General features: G+C 53.5%; 2 protein-coding genes across 4 annotated transcripts in view; one reads left to right on the top strand and one right to left on the bottom strand.

Moving 5' to 3' along the window:
* The window catches only part of Fam131c (family with sequence similarity 131 member C), a 15,620-nt gene extending 5,586 nt beyond the window's left edge, over positions 1–10,034 (top strand). The window contains exons 2-7 of the mRNA XM_057784089.1: positions 4,070–4,188; positions 5,293–5,328; positions 5,514–5,607; positions 7,523–7,705; positions 7,905–8,015; positions 8,541–10,034. Coding sequence (XP_057640072.1) covers positions 4,070–4,188; positions 5,293–5,328; positions 5,514–5,607; positions 7,523–7,705; positions 7,905–8,015; positions 8,541–8,803 — 806 coding nt within the window. The 3' untranslated portion in view covers positions 8,804–10,034. The remainder of the gene's footprint in view (positions 1–4,069; positions 4,189–5,292; positions 5,329–5,513; positions 5,608–7,522; positions 7,706–7,904; positions 8,016–8,540) is intronic.
* Positions 10,023–22,514, bottom strand: LOC130883532 (chloride channel protein ClC-Ka). 3 transcript variants are annotated; one of them, XM_057784086.1, is made up of 19 exons: positions 22,415–22,514; positions 21,685–21,813; positions 20,707–20,835; positions 19,697–19,836; positions 19,465–19,542; positions 19,305–19,383; positions 18,742–18,867; positions 17,562–17,646; positions 17,372–17,473; positions 16,747–16,831; positions 15,957–16,130; positions 14,148–14,217; positions 13,905–14,015; positions 13,345–13,558; positions 12,585–12,718; positions 11,731–11,819; positions 11,518–11,601; positions 10,441–10,527; positions 10,089–10,148 (listed from the first exon to the last, which is right to left on the bottom strand). In XM_057784086.1, the coding sequence occupies exons 1-19, from the start codon at positions 22,512–22,514 to the stop codon at positions 10,101–10,103; spliced, it is 2,064 nt and encodes a 687-aa protein (XP_057640069.1). In that variant the 3' UTR covers positions 10,089–10,100. The 3 variants fall into 3 exon arrangements, with proteins under 3 accessions (XP_057640070.1, XP_057640071.1, XP_057640069.1); XM_057784087.1 differs by lacking the exon at positions 20,707–20,835 and having other exon boundaries at positions 10,023–10,148; XM_057784088.1 differs by lacking the exon at positions 20,707–20,835 and having other exon boundaries at positions 10,023–10,148; positions 19,697–19,821.

Genomic DNA, 22,514 nt, shown 5'->3' with positions numbered 1-22,514 from the left:
GAAAGAGAGGGGGTGTCGGGGCTGGAGAGATGGCTCAGAGGTTAAGAGCACTGCCTGCTCTTCCAAAGGTCCTGAGTTCAATTCCCAGCAACCACATGGTGGCTCACAACCATCTGAAATGAGGTCTGGTGCCCTCTTCTGGCCTGAAGGCATACACACAGACAGAATATTGTATACATAATAAATAAATAAAAAAAAAAAAAAAAAAAAAAAAAAAAAAAAAGAGAGGGGGTGTCACCACACGACTCCTTGGGAGAGGCACCCAAAAAAGCAGGCAAGCATTAGAGGTCCTCTGGGCTTCCCTCTGCCCCACCCTGCATGGCAGTGTGTTTTTCCAGTCACCAAGGCCATGATGTGGCCAGGTCCCTGCTGGGCTAAGAGCAGCCTGTGATTTCACCCTGGGCTGGTTCATTACCTGACGTCTCTGTGGCAACCAGCCCATGACATCATGGGACTAAAGTCTTCAGAGGGAGGAGACTTTGGTAGGGGCATCTGGGTCCCAGATGGGATGGGAGTCAGGCAGGCAGGGGAGGAACTGGAGCCAGGGGTTACCATCCCCACCACCACCCCAGAAAATATCTGGTGTCACTGCTGTCCTGGGTTCCCCTTCTCATCCTTTTCACTCCCTGTTCTGTAGCTGGAAGGCTCAGGGCTTCAGTTCAGGGAGTCCAGAAGCATCCCAGCACCCAACCAGGAACACAGCACCACCCTGTAGTTAGACGGACTCTGACTTTGCATGACATGCAGAACTCCAGAACACTCAAAGTGTCTCTTAACTTTTTGTTGTTTGGGGTGTGTGTGTGGTGTGTGTGCACGTGTGGTGTGCATGTGTATGGTATGTGTGCATGGTATGTGTGTATGCTGTGAGTATGTCTATAGTGCATAGGTGTGTGTGGTATGTCTCTGTGTGTGTATGTAGTATGTGTGTGTGGTGTCTACGGTGTGTATTGCGTGCTCAGTTTGTTGCTGTGTATTCTAGACTGACTTGGAACATACCATATATTCCAGACTGGCTTCCAACTCCCAGTTCTCCTGCCTCAGCCTACAGTGCTGGGATCACAAGCATGCGTCACCATGCCTAGTCACAGATTTCAAACAAACAAAAAAAAATTAATTTGAAAAAAATTATTTCATATGTGTTTTGCCTGCATCATGTATATTTCTAGTGCCCATAGAGGCCAGGGAAGGACATGAGATCCATGGGAACTGGAGTTAGAGACAGTTGTGAATTGCCATGTGGGGGCTGGGAATCGAACCCAGGTCCTCTGGGAGAGCAGTCAGGGCTCTTTAATACTAGGCCATTTCTCCAGCCCCTAAGTTTTTTCTTTTTTATGTTTGCTTGTTTGTTATGTGTTCGTGTGTGGCAGTGTGCATATGACATTACATGTGTGATAGTCTTAGACCAACTGGGAATCAGATCTCTCTTGTCACTGATGCCTCCCAGGGATGGAAGCCAGATCAGTGGGCTTGGCATCAGGCACCTTTAAACCACAGAGACATCTTGCTGGTTGAGCTTTCAAATGGATATTTTTGGACCCTGTGGTGAATGAGCATGGCCCCATATATTTGAACCCTTGGTCCCTAGTTAGTGGAACTGTTTGGGAAGGATCGGGGGTGTGGCCTTGTTGGAGGAGGTGTGTCACTGGGGATGGGCTTTGATGTCTCAAAAGCCCCTGCTTTCCCAGTTAGCTGTCTCTGCTTTGTGCTCGTGGATCGGGATGTGAGCTCTCAGCCATGGTTTCAGTGCTGTATCTGCTTGCCAAGTTGTCTTAGTCATGGTATCTCAGCATCACAATAGAAAAGTAACTAAGGCAGACCTGTAGGAAGAAATAAATACATTTTGCATTTTGACCCAGTGTGTATATCTAGAAAATTCTCACCTGTGAGAATTCTCTCTCTCTCTCTCTCTCTCTCTCTCTCTCTCTCTCTCTCTCTCTCACACACACACACACACACACACACACACACACACACAAGCTCCATGACACAAGACTGAATGAATCTCAGGCTGCCTCTGGTCCTGATGATCTCCATTCTGTTCTATTCAATACTTATTTTGTTATTTTTTAAATAGACCCAGTGAAAAGACAGCTGAGGATATAAATGTAGTTCAGTGGGAGACCGCTTCCCAGCATGCACCAGGCCCCGGTTTTGATCTCCAGCTGGAGATCATCAGATAAATGGATAACCATGTAAGCAGCGAATAAATTAAAAACAAACCATGACCACTGAAGGATGTGGGCCCTGCCCTGCCATTGAGATGGGGGTACCGGAGCCCAGAGAAAAGCAACACTGACTTGGGGTCACACAGCGGACTATAGAGTCCAAGCACATGGCGCAGCCCTCATTCTCAGAACCCACGCTGTCTTCTGTGCCCTGCCCTCCTTATGTCTGGGTCACTTTGGGGCAGGAGAGGACATTGACTGTCACCTTGCCTTCCTCTCCTATGATGTCCAGACAGCCGGGTTCCAGGCTCCCTGCCTTGGCCCATGCGTTCCAGCCTTGGGGCAGGTCCCAGATCCTTTGGCCTCTTTCGGAAAGTAATTTGGCTGGAAACTTTCACCTTGAACTCAGGCTTGTACTCCCTCCAGCTGGGCTGGCTGTTGCCTGTGGTGTGAGCTCTGTGGTGCTTCCTCTGTTGGGACCCCTTTCCGGCCTAACCTGTTGGGGTCTGTAGTGGAGTGTGGCTGGAGAAAGAACCCAGTGTTTGACAGAACACCGTTCTCGCTAACGGTGGCTTTTCCTTGTTGTGTTGATGTCTGAACGCCTCGCTTTTCTCCTTTGTGAAGCCCCCAGTGAGATCCTGCTCTGTGCTGGGCCTTGTGGCAGGAGCTGGGGCTGCTGCGGCCCATCAGATAAATGAAGTTGGGGTGGGGAGATCATTCAGTCGGGGACCTGCCTACATTTCATTCCCAAATCCACATTAGGAGGCCAGGCATGGTAGCCTGCATGTGCAGTGCCAGCGCTTTGGCACAGAGGCAGCTGGAGGATCCCTGGCTAGGTGGCCTGGTCTATGTGGCCACTTCCAGTCTAATGAGAGCCTTTGCCTCAAAAGTAAATAGATAGATAGATAAATAAATAAATGCATACATAAATAAATAGATAAGTAATAGTGCCTGAGGAACATCTCCCAAGGTTGTCCTAGCCTACACATATGCACACCACACACACACATGCACACGTTCTCTCTCTCTTACACACACATACACACATGCTCTCTCTCTCTCACACACACACTCACACAAACGCCTAGTTTCAAAGTAAAAATGAAAACATCTTTGTATAGTTGTAGTATGTGTTTGTATATTAATCTAAGTGCTATTACAAAAGAGTAAAAAAACGTTAATTTTTTTTTCTTTATAGCCAAGCTTTGTGACAGGGTTTCTCTGTGTAGCCCTTGCTGTCCCGGAAGTAGCTCTGTAGACCAAACTGACTTCAAACTCACAGAGATCCTCCTGCCTCTGCCTCCCGAGGGCTGGACTGGTAGTGGTGGTGAATTCAAGAGGCAGAGGCAGGAGTGTCTCTATGAGTTTGAGGCCAGCCTGGTCTATATAGAAAGCCAGGGCTCCATGATGAGACCCTATCTCAAAAAGTCATAAAGTAAAAATAAGTACAATAGCGGGCACATTGGCACAGATCTGTAAGTGCCACCTGCTTGGCAGGCTGGGGCAGGAAGTTCAGAGATAGCCTGGGCTACATAGAAAGCCTCTGTCTCAAAGATGGAGGAAGAAGAAAAGGAGGAATCAGAAGCTTTATACTTATCCGTTGATTTTAATTATTAACTTAGAGATGAAGCCTTGGTTCTTTGAGACAGGATCTCTCTGTATAGCCTGGCTGTCCTGAAACTTGCTCTGTAGTCCAGGCTGGCTTCATACTCACAGAGATCTGCCTGCCTCCGCCTCCCAAATGCTACAATTAGAGATGTGCCCCAGCTGTCTAGTTTCTTTACACATAAAAGAGGGATAGCTTAACTCCTCCTTTTTGGTCCAAACCCCTCATTTCTATTACTACCCTATTACTATGATTAAGTAGGTTTTTTAAAAATTTCTCCTGCTATCTTTATTTCCAGATCTGCTCACAAGTGCCCAGAAAGACTGCCCCAGGCCCCAGGGCACAGACCTCCTGAACCAGGATCTGACCTCCAGCCAGCATCCGCCTGCCCTTGTTCCGGACCACGATGCTGGCAAGGTAACTGGCCGTTCCTCACCCTCCTCCTGCCTGCCCTGGCTCCAGCTGCTCTTTTTTGTCCCTAAGGCAAGCAGAAGCCATTCTCAGTTCCTTTCTTCCTTGCCAACCCTAGTTTCTCCCTGAGCAATAGGTGCACCAGGGGCTTGGCATTCAGCTGGATGAGGGTCTGCCTTGGGCTGGGCACCAGGAATGGGGCCAGGCTTATTTAAAAAGCACAATACCACCCCAGAGGTCTTCCTGCCCAAATTAACTCAAGTCTTGCAGACAGTAGGTTCTGCTGCCGGTCCAGACTGCTTAGCAGCTGGCAACAGATACTCAAGAGCAAAAGTAAGGGGGTCTCCACATAGATCAGGAAGGTGTAGCAAGGGGTCCTGGCATAATGAGGGGTCCTGGTGTAGTGAGGGGTCCTAGTGCATACTTTCCATACTCGTCCAGGGATGTGGCTTGAACCTACCAGTTTACTTTGTTTGTTTTAAGATTTATTTATTTTTCATTTACGTGTATGAGTGTTTGATTTCATGTGTCTGTGTTCACCGCTTGTGTGCAGTACCTGTGGACGCCAGAAGAGGGCAGTGGATGCCCTTGGACTAGAGGTACAGATGGTTATGAACTGCTTTGTAGGTGCTGGGAACTGAACCCATTTCCTATGGCAAAATAACACATGCTCTCAACTACTGAGCCATCTCTATAGCCTTAAGATGCTGTTTTTAAATTTTTTTTTTGTTTCATCATTAATGTTATTATTATGATTATTTGATTTTTTTGTTCTTGATGTTTTTCCATTTTTTGAGACAGGGTTTCACTATGTTGTGCTGGCTGTCCTGGAACTCACAGAGATCCTCCTGCCTCTGCTTCCCTGATGCTGGGATTAGAGGCATGAGCCACCATACCAGCTAGGTCATTGGTTTTTGAACTCCCTAGTCTCCAGGTATCAGGAAATAATGAACGTATACTCTGGTCTAGGCCGTACCTATCACCTTCTCCTTCTAAGGCCACTGTGTCCCACTATTTTTAGTGCTAGGGGACAGCGGGCAGGGGCTTCAGGCCTTAGCCATGTCACAGCGTCCCCAGTCCAGACTGGTCCCCTTTCTCCTCTTGCTTCAGGACAAGCAGATGGATTTCTGTTGGGATCCGTGGCAGGTAAGTGTGCTTGCTCTCCCGCAGTCCTGCCAGCCCAGGGAATGGATGGGATCTCCCTGTCTTTCTCTGCCTGGTCCCTGGCTGCCACCCACGGATGAGTGGGTGGTAACAGTGGTCTGCAGGGGGCAGGGGGACAATGTCCTCTGGTTGACTGCCCTTCCCTCCTACCCCTTCCTTTTCTACAGAGGTGCTTCCAAACCACCAATGTCTACATATCCGACTCTAGAGCCTGCCCCAGCAACTACAGTGTGGCTGCCCTGGCCACCTCATCCCTTGTGGGTAGGTCCCCACAGTCCTTTCCAGCCCTCCCTGGACGTGTGCTGAGGGGAGGCAATGGGTCACAGTCACGCTGGGTTAATATTTTCTAATTGCCAGATTTCAGGCTGGGTTCCTCTCTCAGGAGTTGGCTTGCTGGGTTTTCAGGCCCTGGGGATGCCTCAGAGGGAGGAGGGAGGTGCAGCTTTTGGGTGTCTGACTGCGTGGTCTCCCGCATCACCTTGGGTCTCGTTCCCTAGAAGCAGAGCCTGAGGTGGGGCCTGTGCCCCCGGGGAATTGCTCTTGGGCTGGCCCCTGGGGTGTGAAGGCAGCTGGGGAGCTGAGGGTTCTGCTCAGTGAAGACTTGGTTATAGCTGTGGCTCTCTCCTTGCCTCGACCCACTGGGAGTTCTGCAGCGCAGTCACCTGAGCATCAATGGCACTTGAAGACCACGGGTCTGGACTTCAGTCCTCAGTTGTCCATGAGGAGTACTGTGTCGCCTTAAGGGCATGAGGCCGCACCAGAGCTGTGATAGTTTTTCTGAAGCAGGCATGGGAACAAGCCAGGAGCAGCACACCAAGGTGGCTAGGAGACGGGCGCACAAGTGGGGTGGAAGACCCACGCAGTTGTACTTGGCTGCAGATGGCTCTCAGCCGACAACCAGGCCGCTTGGCCCACCAGCGCCTCCTACAGCTTCTCCTCACACTGCAGGCTCCCATCACAATCCTTCCAGGTTCCCACAGGACCCGGCCGCCCCCCTCCACCCCTGTCTCTGCAGCTCCCTCCACCTGCCACACCTGCCATCCACCTCGCCCTGTCCCCAAGCGTCTGAGAAACACACCATCTCTCCAGAGAACTCCGCAGTCCAGCACCCCATTGGGGGAGCAGGTCTCCCCTTCCTTCTCATCTCCATCGTTCCCATGTCCCTGGCCCCTTGTTCCTGTGGACTTCTCATCTGTCCTTGGAACTCGCATTCCCCGGGGCCTTGTATCTGCCTGGCTTTAGGGACCCTGGGGATGCCCAGATCTGTCCCTGGCTCCATTAGCGATGATGAGCGGTTCCTGCCACTTCCTCTCCATTACCTTCTACACTCAGCCAGTCAGGTCCTACGCTCCCCAAGCCCTTCTCCTTCTATCTAGCCTTGTCCTGCCTCTTGCTGGGTCCCTGCAATGGTCCTGAATTGTCCCTTACCTTCCATCTCCACCCTTGAATTTTAATCTTTCAATTAGGATGCTATTTCCAAATAACATACCAAACTTCCCTCTCCCCTGGTCCATGTCTGGCTGGGGCTCTCCACTGCTGTGTAGACAACACAGGGCTGTCACCTTGACTCTCCAGCCCTAGTCTGGTCCCTGGGGGGCTGCCAGCCTCTTGTCCCTGTGCGTCATCCTTGATTGTACTGGTGTTATGCCAGCTCTTCTGTGCCATCAACCCCGTCACACCTGCGGAACAGCCTGGCTCCCTTCTTTCCCACCACCACAGACCTTGAGAACCCAACTGCAGGCCACTTCCTCCAGGGAGCATTCCCTGAGTGCTCCACCCCAGAGTCTAACTCCACAGAGCAGGGAGCACAGGGAAGCTCCCTCAGAACTGTCAGGTCATGAGTGGAGGGTGCTGGGTCCCAGAGGAACTGAAGGCCACGGCTAGTCTAAGGAGTGGCTGGTTTGGAAACCTGATTCAAATTCAATAAGACATTGGGAAGGTTCGGGGGGGGGGATACGAATGGGCGAGACATGTAGGTGAAGTAGGGCCAAGGCTGGGGAGGGCACAGGGCAGGGTGTGGGGCTTGTGAGGCAAAGCTCCCCCTGGTCATGGTTACCAGAAACTGACAGGTGCAGGCTTAGAGATCAGGGGTGGTTGGGGTACAGAGCATGGGATGGCCTGAAATGGGGTTTATGCTGATCTGGTCACCCGGTAACCATCCGTGACCTCCTCGCAGGGGTGGTACAAAGCATCAAGGACCACATCACAAAGCCCACAGCCATGGCTCGTGGCCGAGTGGCCCATCTCATCGAATGGAAAGGCTGGAGCGTCCAGCAGTCAGGCTGGGAGCTGTCCCCAGGAGAGGACGAGCATTACTGCTGTCTGCCTGACGAGCTGCGGGAGGCCCGCTTTGCTGCGGGTGAGCGGGGCAGGTGCAGGGAGGGAGGCCATAGGTGGGCGAGGTCTGCTGGAGTGAAGCTGGGTCTGAGCACGGGATGGCGGATGGGGCGGGCGCTAGGTGGCGTCCTTCCTCACCTGGGTAGAGAGGGAAACCCGTTTAGGCAGAGTGCCCCTTTCCCACCCATGGGTTCACCGAGCCCGATCTTGCTGCCCGCCAGGTGTCGCTGAGCAGTTTGCTATCACGGAGGCCACTCTGAGTGCCTGGTCCTCCCTGGATGACGAAGAACTGCAGCCAGAGAACAGTACCCAGGGTGCCTTCCAGCTCCAAGGTACAGCCGGGCGTACCAAGGCAGGGTGGGCGGAAGAGCACTGAGGGTGGCGCCTGGGTCGCTCAGGTGGGCTCCTTCCTCTCCCCGTCCCCTCTTCTCCGTGGCTCAGTAACCTGGGAGCGGCAGCCCTGGCCTACACATTCCCAGGGAGTGCCCCAAGCCCAAAGGAATGCCTGGCTGCGGTTGGCTTGAGTTGGCACTAGGTGCATTGTGGGAACTGCTTTCCCAAACCTGGGTCCTGGTGAAGCGTGCATTGACTTAGCTCACTTGGTTCTCCCTGTGGCCAGGAGGGGAGGGCACAGAGGACCAGAAGGAGCACCTATTGTCACACTGCTCATCACTTCCTGCTCTTGGCTACTCCGCTCCCTGTCATGGGGAGAGCTCAGAGAGATTCGGAGACCTGCCTGGGGTCACACAGCTTAGCAGTGACATACAGGTCTTCCACACCTGCCTGGCCTCCCAGGGAGGTAGGATGCAGGATGCGGGATTCCATCTCTCCTCTGTACCCTCTGTTTGGTGTTCTAGACCTGGAGAGCATCTACCTTCAGGACAGTCTCCTGAGTGGCCCTTCACAAGACGACAGTCTCCTAGCCTGCTCCCCTGGCCTCACTCTCGATGATGGCTGGCCTTCACTGGAGGAGGAGCCCGCTAGCCCCACCCACCAACCCAGGCAGAGGCTGCCTGGAGCTCAGGGGCCTGAAGGTGGCGGGGCCCACGTGCATGGCTCCCTGCCCTCTGTGGACAGTGGGTCTCTCTCAGAAGACGAGGATGAGGTATTCTACAACTGAGGCGAGCTGGCCACTCCACACTTCTCTGGGAGCCCAAGGCACCGTCTGCTGGCACTGAACATCTCTTGGCTCCTTGGGACAAACACAGGGTGGAGTGTGGCAGGGATGGTCGCTGTCATTCTGTGGAGACCACTCAGTGCCTCCATGGACCTGCCCTCAACAGTGGGAGGGAAGGGAGCCCCCTGCTTTGTGGACTTGGCCCCTCCAGGGCCCCTGCCTTTAGCCCGCTCCCAGACTCTAAGCAGACACCAGGGCAACCGACCCCAGGAGACTGGCAGTCAGGCCCCTAGGAGGACACCAGGGAAAGATTGGGAGAGTGGGGGAGTCATTTGGAGGGGCCGGGAAGCTAGCCTTGACTTGGGCTCATCTTCTCGCCGCTCATCTGTCCCATGGAAGGTGGGACAGTTTCTTCTGGTCAAGCCATTCCTTGCCTCTCTAACATCTCCGGAGGGCCTATCTGTTCCTTCCCTCTTACCTGGTTCCTCCGTGACCCCCGTGCTCCCAAGCCAAGAGAACCCACATCTCCCCTTACCCTTTCATCTCCCACAGGGTTCTTTGGTGACATTAAAGTAGTGTGCTCATCCTGGATGAACTTGACCTGGTATCCCAGGGAGAGCGTGTTCCTGAGCCCTAGATGAGGGTCTGTAGGGCTTAGGGAGGACTCCTCCCTCCAACACACAGATACCTGAGAGGCCTCAAAAGAAGAGATCTAGAGCATCCTCCTGTCCCCAGAGAAGCCATACCCAGAGACCCCGCTTTGCCAGTTGAACCACAGCCAGGGAGATCAAATCTGGAGACCTCATCTCCAAGGTCCTGTTAGAGGTGAGGCCAAGCGTCCTACGACCTGGTAGGGACCCTCATTTCCCTCTATCTCCCTACTGAGATGTGGAGATTGAAGAACCACAGGCCCAGCCTGTGATGCCCATGTGAGCACCAGATGCCCCAAGAGCTTAACCTAGGCTATCACTGGAACCCAAGGGGCCAAATGCACACTCTTGAGGGAGAACAGGCGTGAATGGTGGCTCTGGGCATCACTTTTATTTTTCTCAGGAGCTACTGGTTGGGACTAGATCATTTCAGAAGGCACAAACACCAGGGCGAGATTCTTTTCCTTCCTCTGTCCCTTTAGGGTGGGCTACAATGATTGTGGAACCCTGTTCAGGCTGGCAGGGCTGCGTGCTGCACTGGAGGGCTGAGCTGGGCTAAAGAGGGTGGAGCTGGGAGGGAAGAGGGGTGGGACTCCGTGCAGCAGCCTCTGGAGCCAGGCAGGGGTCCTTGTTCCAACTCCCAGGCTGGCTCACTTGGGGTCTGGTGGGTTGACCAATGTGGAAATGGCTTTCTTCAGCTGTAGCGGAGGAAGAGGGATTGAGGGGGATGGAGGGTTAGAGGGGTGGAGACAGCTCTGGCCTCCATCATCGACAGCGCCCTCCATGGTCAAGTCTGTGGATTTATAGCTGGTGCCTACCCCATGGCATAAGGGACACCGAGTCCAGAGAGTGGCAGGCAGGTAATTGATGTCCAAGGCTCAGTGACCCCTCTAATCCAAGGATTAGAGTGTATCTCCCGATCTTTGAAAGGGAGAACGTTGGTGCCCCCCACCCCCAACTCTGCTTTGACCACCCTCAAGACCCCAGTACCTCTACCCAGGACACAGAGCCCACGGCTCTGCCCCGTGATGTCACAAACAGCGTCTGAAGGGTCAGCAGCTCAAAGAGGCTGTGTGTCTGGAGGGGATACAGGAAATGGTGGAGTCAGGGAACACCCCTGTGGCCACCATACCCTTCTCTGTGCCAGCTGAGTAGAAGAACAGAGTCCAGCCTGCAATGTCTAGTCTGACCACTAGGTGGTAGTCAGAATCCATGACAGAAGCAAGGGCTCAGGTAGGTTGGTCCAGGTTACCGAGCCCCTAGGACGCCATGCCTTGGTAGGTCCCTAGGCTGCTTCTATCACCAGTCCCACACAAGTGCCTGCCTGAGAGGCTGGGTGATCTACTAGCTGTCACACAAGATAAAGGGGAAGCTCCTCAGATTTGGATCCTTGTGTAATGCATAAATTTAAAAAAAATTGTTTTGTTTTTCAGAAAAGGTTTCTCTATATAGCCCTGGCTGTCCTGGAACTTTCTATGTAAACCAGGCTGGCCTCAAACTCACAGAACTCCTGCCTCTGCCTCTGCCTCTGCCTCCCAAGTGCTGGGATTAAAGGTGTTTGCCACCATGCCCAGCTTTTCTTCTTTTTTAAACAATTTTATGTTTATGAGTATTTGTCTGCATGTATGTCTGTGTATCACATGCATGCAGTGCCCCTAGGGTCCAAAGAGGGTGTTGAATCCTCTAGGATTGGAATTACAGACAGTTGTGAGCTGCCATGTGGTTGTGGGAATTGAACCTTTGTCCTCTGGAAGAGAAGCCAGTGCTCCTAAATCTGAGGCATCTCTCCTGCTCCATGGGATGCTCCTAACTGACAGTTTCTACCCAGAAGCATGTGTTTCCCAAGCTCTCTCACTTCCCTGTCTCCTCCGCATGGCCCCAGCAACCCTGGCAGTGAGGGGCTCACAGGCTGGGGCTGCTGTGCTCATCTGCAGGTGAGAAGCGTGCACATGAGTGTGCGTGTGTGCAACACTGAACAGTGGGAGGAGGTGGAGCCTAAGGGAGGTGGAGCCTAAGTTTCCCCATCAGGCGCTCCCTTTCCACCCACTTTTTCTAATTCTCCCTTACCTGATACAGGGAGGTCTCTGGGGACAGCTGCAGGGTCACTGGCTGTGTGGGGCAGCCACCAGCCAAGATGTCCTGAAGAAAACGCTGGGAATTGGGGGAAGATGATGGAGGTCTGGGCCAGCCTTTAGTTCCCAGGCTCCCATTCTCTAAACTCCTCCTTCACAGCCCTGCTCAGACCCCCACCCTGTCCCCACACCTGGCAGGGGGACCCACCTGTTGGCCTGGAGCCCAGGAAGCTGGCTCCGTCTGGAGGGCTTGCACCAAGTGGGTCCTTTCCACGGTGCCCACCAGGATCTGAGACTCTAGGCAGTGCAGAGGAGGGACATATTAGGACTATGGAAGTTATTTTATCTGAGCACCTACTATGTGCCAAGAACATGCTGGGTGCTTGTTTCAAAGATTTATTTACATTTTTATTTTACATGTATGAGTGTTTTGCCTGCTCATGTATATGTGTATGTATGTGTGTGCATACATGCACACTGTGTATACTTCCCCACAGAGGCCAGGAGAGGGTGCCAGAGTCCCCGGAACTAGTTAAGAACAGCTGTAAGCTTCCATGAGAGTGCTGGGAACCAAGGCCAGGTCCTTCAAGAACAGCAGTGCTCTTAACCACTGGGCTCTCTCTTCAGCCTCATGCTGGGTGTTCCTGTGCCTCAGAGGAAATCTACAGATTTTCTGTTTCTCAGGACACTTGTCACCCAGTTTACAGACGAGGAAGCACAGACTGAGTGGCACAGTTGGGTAACTGTCCTGCCCACAGAAATTCAAGTTTGGGCATGGATATGTGGCAACTGGGGTGGCTGCATCACCTTTGACTGGAATCCCCAGAGTCCTCCCTAGGCTGCTTTACAAGAATCTTCTCCTCTCTAAATAGGACACGGACCTTAGCTATTGCGTCCATTTCATCCATGAATAAACCAAAGCACAGAGAAGCTGAGTGATTTTTCCCATGTCACGGAGCAGAGCCTGGATTTCAACTCCCTATTTGCTCTTGCTGCCTTGACACTCAGAGGGACTCCCCACCCGTCCTCCCTGGCAGCCCCCCACCCACTTAAGATGAATACCTCTGGTCTCCACCAAGGGGTACTGAGCCACATCTGTAGAGGTCACGACCTTGACCACTTCCTCCAGGGGCATGTCCTTGGCCAGGGTGGTGAGGGTACAGTTCATGAAGTGTTCCACAGTCACGGGGTAGGAGCTGTGGGCAGAGGGAGGTGTGTGTCAGGCCCTGCATGGCAGTTCTAGCTCTCAGGAAGAAGCAGGAAACCTTGCTGGAAAGGACCCGTGTGTGATAGTTAATATTTATTTTCAACTTAACAAGACCTAGAATCATGAAGCCTCAGTAAAATAGTTTTAGGCTGTGTCTACTGAGGTAGGAAGAACCACCCTAAACGTGGACACAGAACCATCTACGGTGAGAGTGGATGCAGAACTATCCACGGTGAGCTATGGTCCTAAACTAGGACCAAGAGCAAGCTGAGCGTCATTTCTCTCTGCTTCAGAGAGCAGGGCAAGAGAGAGAGGAGAGAAGCCTCGCCTAGCTGGCGCTCAACCCCCCCCCCCCGTGATCTGAAGCAAGACAGACACCTGTCTGAACCCCTGCTTCCTCTCCTACCACATGAGGCTCTGGGGAGGTTGATGGTCAGAGGGTGGGCTAAGGATAACTGCATTGAATTTGGGGGGTCGCTTAGCTCCCAGGGGCTGGAGGTATGGCTCAGTTGCTAAAGGCTAGGCTCACAACCAAAAAATATAAGAGTTCCATTCACTTCACTTCTTAACTCTCAGACCATCCTGGGACACCCCGTTAGCCAACTTGAAGCTCACCCCATCTTACGGCCACGAATCCACGGCAGGTATGGCAGTTTCTTGGCCATGATGGTGCCATCATAGAAAGAGGGCTGACAGTTTTGGGAGATGGCATTGGCCGCCAGCACTGCCATCAGCACAGGCAGTGCATGAACTATCTGTCCGGTCAGCTCAAAGGCCAGCAGCGCTGTGGAGATGCTGTGGGTCACCGCCCCCGAGAAGGCAGCAGCTCCTGCAGGGACAGAGCCACAGTGGGTGACTCAGGCCAGGAGCCAACTCACCCAGAGGGCAAGGTGGGCATAGTGTGACTGTGGCTAGTGTCAGCAATATCCAGAGGGCATAATCTAGAAACTGCGAGCAATGCTGAGGCATGGTGAGAGAAAAGGGCTATAGAGGGTATAAGGAATGGGGGAGGGGAGACGGAGCTAAGAGAGAGCTGGGAGGTTCAGAGGATGATGGGGTTCAGGGAGTGGAAGGCACATTGTACCGTTCACTCCACGTCATAGACAAACATCAGCCCCTTCAATCATAGTCTATCCCACGTGGTCTTCCTACTTGCTGGGCACAGGTTCACTCACCTGCCAGAGCATAGCCCCCAGGCATGATGGGGTTGATCTCACCTCCAGCCACAATGCCCTCTGGGAAGGCAACAGCCAGGGCCTCTCCCAGGAGGCGCCCGATGACAGCTCCTGCCACGGACTCAGAGTGAAGGGGCAGTCAGGCTGACCAGACCCCCTTCTCAGTACTCCTGGGAGACAGATGGTGTGCGGGAGCCATGATTATGCCCCATGCCCCTGAATCTCCCTGGAATCCAGACTTACCGATGATGAATATGGGCATGAAGTACCCAGCAGGCATGGGGATTGTGGTGGCCAGAATCAGCATCCAGAACTGTGCCGGGAATGGGAGAAGGGACCAGAGAGCAGAAGTTATAGGCAACGGGGGCAGGAGTGAACAAGGGAGGAATAGGATGGGAGTGGACCGTTCCCAGAGAAGACAATGCCCATGCTGGCCCTGAAACACTGTCTGGAGTTACAGACAACATCAAATCAGTGGAGTAACCAAGCCCTATTAAAGTGCCCACTGTGTGCTTGGCGCATGCTAAGTCATTCACTTTCTCACCCTTAGCCTGCCCTTTGGGTAGAAAAAGCAACTACCCCATTGTTTTTTTTAAATGAGTGTGGATGGGCTGGAGAAATGGCTCAGAGGTTAAGAGCACTGGCTGCTCTTCCAGAGGTCCTGAGTTCAGTTCTCAGCAACCACATGGTGGCTCACAACCATCTGTAATGAGGTCTGGTGCCCTCTTCTGGCATGGAGGTGTACATGCAGGAGGAACATTATATACATAATAAATCTTTCTAAAAATTAAATATGTATGCAGATTTGTATGTTTGTATATACATGGAGGCCAGAGGACATGCTCAGGTGTCATGCTCAGAAGGCTGTACATCTCATTTGAGACAATGTCTCTCATTGGCCTGGAGTCTAACCAATTAGGCTAGACAGATCAACGAGCCGTAGCGGTCCTCCAGAGCCCACCTCTCCAGTGCTGGGATTATAATTGTGCCATCATGTCTGCCTTTTTGTTTTAAGATTTATTTACTTATTAGATATACAATGTTCAATCTGCACTTATGCATGTATACCAGAAGAGGGCACCAAATTGATGTGGGATGTCCTTCTGAATATGTGTTGCTTTTATTGGCTAATGAATAAAGTTGTTTTGGCCGATGGCTTAGCAGAGTAAAGCCAGGTGGGAAATTAGAACAGAGAGAGAGAGAGAGAGAGAGAGAGAGAGAGAGAGAGAGAGAGAGAGAGAGAGAGAGAGAGAGAGAGAGAGGGCAGAGTCAAAGAGACACCATGTAGCTGCCAAGAATACAGACACACAAACCGTACTCAGTAAGCCACAGTCTCATGAATACAGATGAATAGAAACAGGTTAATCTAAGATGTAAGAGGTAGTTTTTTTTTTTTTTTTTTGGTTTTTCGAGACAGGGTTTCTCTGTGGTTTTGGAGCCTGTCCTGGAACTAGCTCTTGTAGACCAGGCTGGTCTCGAACTCACAGAGATCCGCCTGCTTCTGCCTCCCGAGTGCTGGGATTAAAGGTGTGTGCCACCACTGCCCGGCTAAGAGGTAGTTAATAAGAAGCCTGAGCTCATAGGTCAAGCTGTTTTGTAATTAATATAGTTCCTGTCTGATTATTCAGGTCTGGGTGGCCAGGAAACGAACGAGCCGTCTTGATTTACACCAGACTCATTCATTACAAATGGCTGTGAGCCACCCTGTGGGTGCTGAGGATTGGACTCAGGACCTCTGGAAGAGCAGCCAGTGTGCTCTTAACCTCTGAGCTATCTCTCCGGCCCCCATGCCCACCTTTTTATGTGGGTGCTGAGGGTGGGACTCAGGTCCTCACGCTTTTGAGGCCAGTACTTTATTAACTAAGCGGTCTTCTCAGCCCCTATTTCATGTTAAAGATAAAGAAACTGAGTTAAAAACACAAAAGGAATCTGGGGCCGGGGAAGCCAATGGGACTTGTTGGGAGCATAGTGACTCAGGCTCAGGTCGGGGACAGGGTCCCACTGTGGAGGCAGCCTCATCCCACCCCAGATCTGCATGCAGGAGGGACCCACCTTCATGACCAGGAAGAAGGCTAGAGTCCCAAAGATGGTGAACTGTGGGTGGTACCATTCAAGCCACAGGTTCTGGGGGTCAGGCTCAGCAGGCCAGGGTGGGGATGAGTTCCGGGTCATCAGTGCCCACGAGTTGTTGTCAAACAAAGAGTGCAAGTGCTCAGCCATGGACAGCTGGGGCAGAGGCAGTGGTCGGTCAGCCTGTCCCGTCTGCCCCATCTCCGCCGTGGACAGGGAGGCAGAGGCGGTGCCCAGTCAGCCTGTCCCGTCTGCCCCATCTCCGCCGTGGACAGGGGGGCAGAGGCGGTGCCCAGTCAGCCTGTCCCGTCTGCCCCATCTCCGCCGTGGACAGGGGGGCAGAGGCGGTGCCCAGTCAGCCTGTCCCGTCTGCCCCATCTCCGCCGTGGACAGGGAGGCAGAGGCGGTGCCCAGTCAGCCTGTCCCGTCTGCCCCATCTCCGCCGTGGACAGGGGGGCAGAGGCGGTGCCCAGTCAGCCTGTCCCGTCTGCCCCATCTCCGCCGTGGACAGGGGGGCAGAGGCGGTGCCCAGTCAGCCTGTCCCGTCTGCCCCATCTCCCACCTGAGCCTCAACAACTCCACCCCTTCCTAACTGAGGATCCCGAGGATGGCTCTGCCATTACTGAGCGACAACCTGGTCATCTGAAAAATGACTCGCAGGGATCTCCCTTTGACAGTTCGGGGGCAGCGGCAGTGAAAGAGATGGGGCACACAAAGGAGCTGCCAAATGGGAATGGGACTCACCACCCACCCCCAGCTCAGCGCCCCTTACCCGCGAAGCCATGAAGCGGCCCACACCAGGGGGATAGGTGACGGAGGCCAGGACCAGGGCGACCAGAGCTGCATACAAGGGCTTGCTGTGAGAGAAAGGGAGTCCCGGTTTGCCTCTTCTTCCCCCACCGTGTGCTGGGGGGAGGATCACTGTGGCTTCTTATCAGAGACAACCCCACAATGAAGACAGAACTGTGGACGAAGGCGAGGGACAAGAAACCGGCAGAGCCCTCCAGGGAAGAAACAGGTAGAGGAGCCCAGGAGAAGTGGTGTGGCAAAGGGAGGGGGAGAGGGAGGGTTGGGATAGAGCTGGACAGTGACAGACCAGCCAGGCCACGGTGGGGATGGGTCTTGCTGAGTCAGGAGGGAGGAGGAGGAGGAGCTCCAAGATGGGGGACAGGGAGGAGAGGAGGCAATGACTGATGGGAAGGATTCCATGATGGGATTGGTCTCCAGTAAGCGGGGGGGGGGGGGGGGGGGGGGATGAGGGGCTTGGCGGGTGGGTGCTGGTGAGGACAGGAGACACTATGAGTGAGTGTCCAGAGAAAATACTTAAGGGACATATGGGTAGGACCCTAATTCTGTGGTGGGCTGGGAGTGGGTCCTCCCTGCAGGTCTTCGCCCACCTGGTAGCCAGCAGTTTGGAGGTGTACTGATTGGTCTTGATGAAGCGAACAAAATTGCGCTGACAGGAAAGGTAAGCGCAGCTCAGGACACCGCAGATGGCCCTGGAGGTGGCAGTGAGGGTCAATGCAGCGCAACCCAGTTCACGGGGAGGAGCCCAGTTGGGCTTTCAGGGCCTGAGACCACACTTACCCCAGAGCCACAAAAAAAAAGATTTCAGGCAGATCAAAGGGCACATCCACTCGGAAACTGGTCTTGTAAATGGAAGTGATGGTCTCTGGGGGAGGGTGGAAGTGGGGGTCTGAGGTCACGCTCCTCCCCACCCAAAGTGCATCCCAGAATAATTCATACAAGAGAGGCAGCACAGTGCCCCGAGATCAAACATCTCTGACCTTGTGAGTCAGACAACCTGAGCGCATCATTCAGTGAGCAACGGCTCTCTACCCTAGAGCCTTTCTCTGAACACACACTGCAGGTTCCCTTCTGTCCATCAAGGAGGGGGATCTAGCGACTAAGATTCCCCAAGAAAGGGTGGTGGTGCATGTTTTTAATCCCAGCACTAGGGAGGCAGAGGCAGGCAGATCTCTTGAGTTCGAGGCCAACCTGGTCTACAGAGTGAGTTCCACCACCGCCCGGCTACCCAGAGGATCTTTTCAGTATCTTCAGACCTTGGCTGCTGCGTGCGTCCCGCCCCTGGGCAGAGGGATGTGGGCTCCTCTCTTAGCCTATAGGCTTCAACTGCTCTTGGTGGAATCCACACCCTAGTTCAGAGACGGCTGATACAGCACTCCCAGACCCTCCAGACCAAGGAACGGACACACAGAGGGGGGATTGTAGCGAGGGACATGGCAATGAGAATTCCTGTAGGAGAATTCCATGCTGGGCTTGAAGACCAGCTCCCTTGGAAGTCCTGAGCCCAGAAGCACGTGTTTTCTGGCTTTTGTTTAACCTTTTCAGTGACAGTGTAGTGACCAAGGCGCACACAGACTGAGAATACCCCTCTAGCATCACCCAAAGCCATAAACAAATTGATTCACACACATATGAATGTGCACATGCACACAAGTACTCTCTCACACACACATGCACATGTGCACACACACTTTCTTGAGTTTTTTTAGTTTAGGTAAGCATTCAGACCCCTGAGCTAGACTTTATGACCAGATGCTCCAGAAACCCAGGTGATGGAGAAGAAGGAAAAGGGGGAAAGAAGGAAGAAAGGAAGGAAAGAGGAAGGGATGAAGGAAGGGAGGGAGGGAGGAAGGAAGGAAAAAGGGAAGGGTGAGTGGAGATGGGAAGGAAGGAGAAGACAATGGGGTGAGGAGTTGCAGAAAATGGAGGGGAGAGACGAGGTCCCCCACATGGGACTCACCCTGCTCACTGTTGAAGACCCCCAGAAGGCGGAACATGAAGGCCCCGCAGCTGGCAGCGAAGAAGCCCCTCCAGTAATTCCAGACGGAGAAGTGAGAGGACATGACCTCGATGCTGAACAGGACACCTAGGGGACACACAGCTCAGGGGACCCCTTTTCCCTAGCTGCAGGTTGCTGGGGTCACATTCTCCCTGACCCTCCCAGCCCTGTTGTTTTGCTGCCTGGATGGCCGAAGGCCCCTATTGCCTTTGTCCTTGGCTCAAGCCAAGAAGGCCTGCAGGTCCCCATCCTTACCTATGGGGTGGGACTGAGGAGTTCTATTTCCCAGCCCGAGAAACCAGGCTCAGAGTAGTGAACTCACTGGCCAAGGTCACACAGTGGGGGCTAAGTTCAGAGAGAGTCTACAGGCCTAGACACCCCGCCCCAACCATCCTGGGGTGCCTGTGTACACGGCCAGATTGAAGGTTTTGCTGCCAGGATCAGAAGCCAGTTTGGGGGGTGGGCAAGCTAGGGAGCTCAGGGCCAGGGGAAGTTACAAGGTGGAGGAGGGGCTGAGCTCTCACCGCTGAAGGGGGCTGCGAAGACCGTGGCCACACCCACTGCAGCTGCTGCTGCTAGCATTTCAATTTCCTTGGCCTTGTTCTGGGGAAAACAGAACTCTGGGTTCAGAATCAGCTCCTGTCCCCTTCTAGTCTCAATGGGGCTCTTTCTTGTACCCCTCACCTCAGATTCCCCAATGGTCTTGGTTCGTATGCGGCCTAGGTAAGTGGCAATCATTACACTCAGATGCACAAAGGGACCCTGCGGGATGGGGGTAAGGGGGGAGAAAGCACTGATGCAGAGAGTCTAAGCCCTGGGGAAGCTATCCAGAGATGCATTTTATCACAGACTCAGCTGTGCTTCTAGAGGTGTGGACGAACAAGGAGGAAGGCAGGTGGGCTCTCCTTGTTCTTACCACTTTGCCTAGGAAGATGGTACTGCCTGTTGCCAGAGTGCAAGAAAGGCCCACCACCTTGGCCCCAAAGTTCTTGATGTCTAGATAATCTTCCAGGACTACACCAGACAGCATGGTCTTCAGCTCTGGGAGCCCAGACCCTGGAGCAAGGTAAAAACAAGGAATTCTCTCTTATTTTCTCTCTCTCTCTCTCTCCCCCCCCCTTCTCTCTCTCTCCTCTCTCTGTGTGTGTGTGACTGTCTCTCTGTCTCTGTCTCTGTCTCTGTCTCTCTCTCACTCCTTTTCCAAGTACTAACCAATCCCAACCATGCCTAGCAAGATCAGAGGTGTCAGGTGCATTCTGGGTGGTAAGGCTGGCTCTCTCTTTCAACAAGGTCTCACTGTGTGACCCAGGATATCCTGGAACTGGCAGCCATTCTCCTGCTTCTGCTTCCCAAGATTTGCCTCCAGGCCCAGCAAAGACCACACTTAGCGCCCCAATGCACACAGCACACTCTGGCACCATCCTCAGGACCTCACACACCCTGTGAGTGGGATGTGTGACATCAGCTGTCCAGAGAGACAACTGAGGGTCCGAGTGGACCTTGAAGTCTGCAGCAGCAGGGAGGGGACCCAGGAAATGTCAAGCTATCACCAGTCATACCTGGAGGTCCCTGGGCCACTCTAGAGCCTGGGTCCCTGGAGGCCACTCTAGAGCCTGAGAGCAGGCTGCTTCCATCAGCCCAGCCCTGACATCATGGACTATGCTCCTGTAGGTGACCCACCACCAATGTTTGTTTCTGTCCTAAAAGACTTCCCTAAAGGGAAGTCAAGCCAAGCCAGCTGATGTGCTGGATCCATTGCTGACTTTGGATAAGTGGCCTGGCTCTTCCAAGTCTGCTTCCCCAGCACAAACATGTCCCTGTTCCCTGTCCTTCTTCCTCAGATGACTCACAGATGTGAAAAGATTTGGACCCAGGGGGCCTGCAGGACAAGGCGGGTTGGCCAGAGACGGGGTGACCATGACTCACCTCCAGAGAAGGGCGTGATGCTCTGTGAGAAGCCGGAGGAGAAGGACAGGAGGGCCACAGGGTACACAGTCCAGGAGAGATACCGGAGCAGGTGACCGTCCCCAATCTCTCTGTACAGCCACTTGTGCACTGGAGATGCCCAACAGTCAGAGAGCCACCAGAGCCTCTACAGCCCTGGGGACAGACACTTGGGCCCACTCACAGACCAAGAGAGGGCCCACGGCCACCCAGTGAGAGGAGAGCAACCAGGTCCCCAAGTCCATATCTGTTTTCCAGCTTCCTACTTGTGGGACTTTATTAAGCTAAGTAACATAACTGAGCCTCAGTTTCCCTTTGGTCCAGCAGTCAGTGATGGTGCCCTCCCCAAACCTGGGACCCCGAAAGGCCAAAGGAGGCCACTGAGGTCTTGGTGAGACAATATGGAGCCTCATCATGGCAACCGAGTGTCCAGGGGAAGTGCTATCTCCTTTTTATTTTTATTTTTTTTATTTTTTAGATTTTTATTTATTATGTATACAGGGTTCTTCCTGTATGTATCCTGCAGTACAAAAGAGGACACCAGATCTTATTACAGATGGTTGTGAGCCACCATGTGGTTGCTGGGAACTGAATTCAGGACCTCTGGAAGAGCAGCCAGTGCTCTTTACCTCTGAGCCATCTCTCCAGCCTGGAAGTGTTATCTCATTGAGCACTCAGTATGGAGGTTGGGCAGAAAGATGGGGTCCATGCCCAGAAGTAAAGGCTCCTAGAGGCATTCAGATTCTCCCCCCCTCCCCCCACTGTGTGGCTGAGATGACTGAGGCCCAGAGACGGAAAGGAACCTTGCCAGGGCCACACAGCTGAAGCCAACACCAGCTCCAGGCCTGGCTACCCACAGCCCTGCCCCAACCCACTGCCCTTGGCTGCCCAGCTGGCTTCCCAAGTGTAATGTAGGATTCCTATTGCCCAGAGCGGGCGTGCATGCCGGGGAGGCCTTACCTCTGACCACACGCCCGATAGTGAAGTTCATGGCATAGCTGATCAGAGCCATGAGCACCCCGAGGGCCATCAGGAAGTACCAGTCCTCACCCACACGGAACAGACGCTCTTTCAGCCACTCCAGGGCCCCTGGGCAGGACACTGGGGTCACAGCTCCTTCCCTGGGGGGCTGCTCAGGCTCTGGGTAGGGACAGCAAGCTAGGGAGCCGGAGCTAGAGTCTGGGGGTGATGAGGAGGGGTTCTGTCTCACGGAAGGGGCTCAACAGGATGTGTAGAAAGTAAGGTAGTGACACTGTGGCTTTGGTCTGTCCCTCCACCGCAGCTCACACTGGGGCCTGACAGAAGGTTGGTCAAGGTAGCAGAGGGAAATGAGGGGCCTGACACCACACCTCTTACCGAGACCTCATCATGGTCTAAGCAACCATGAAGACCATCTAGGACCTGGTGTTATCCCCAGGGCTGTGAGCCACCTGCGCTTCAGGCCCCCAGGGATGCCCTTGGCCACTGGCTGTCAGTCCAACCTAGAAGATGGACTTCTCTGGCTGTGGGCATCCGTGCCTGGGTCTGAACTCTGCTACTTTCTGGGGTTCACTCTTTCTCTGCCCCCTAACAATGAGGACGGTCAGGTTCTACTATTCAGACAGAAGTGAAGTGAGTGATCTTGGGTCAAGGGTCAGTGATGTCCCAAGAGGACTTTTGGAGGAGGGGCAGGGAAGGACTGAGCTCTCACTTCTGATGCCTCGGCGGAGGCGTGGACACGGGCCCCACAGCTCTTGCAGGGTCACCGGCTTCCCGGAGGAGCCTTCATGCAGCCCCACCAGTTCTTCCAT

Source organism: Chionomys nivalis, chromosome 11 (assembly GCF_950005125.1).
Source record: "Chionomys nivalis chromosome 11, mChiNiv1.1, whole genome shotgun sequence".
Classification (NCBI taxonomy): domain Eukaryota; kingdom Metazoa; phylum Chordata; class Mammalia; order Rodentia; family Cricetidae; genus Chionomys; species Chionomys nivalis.
This window is presented reverse-complemented; position numbering and strand designations above follow the sequence as displayed.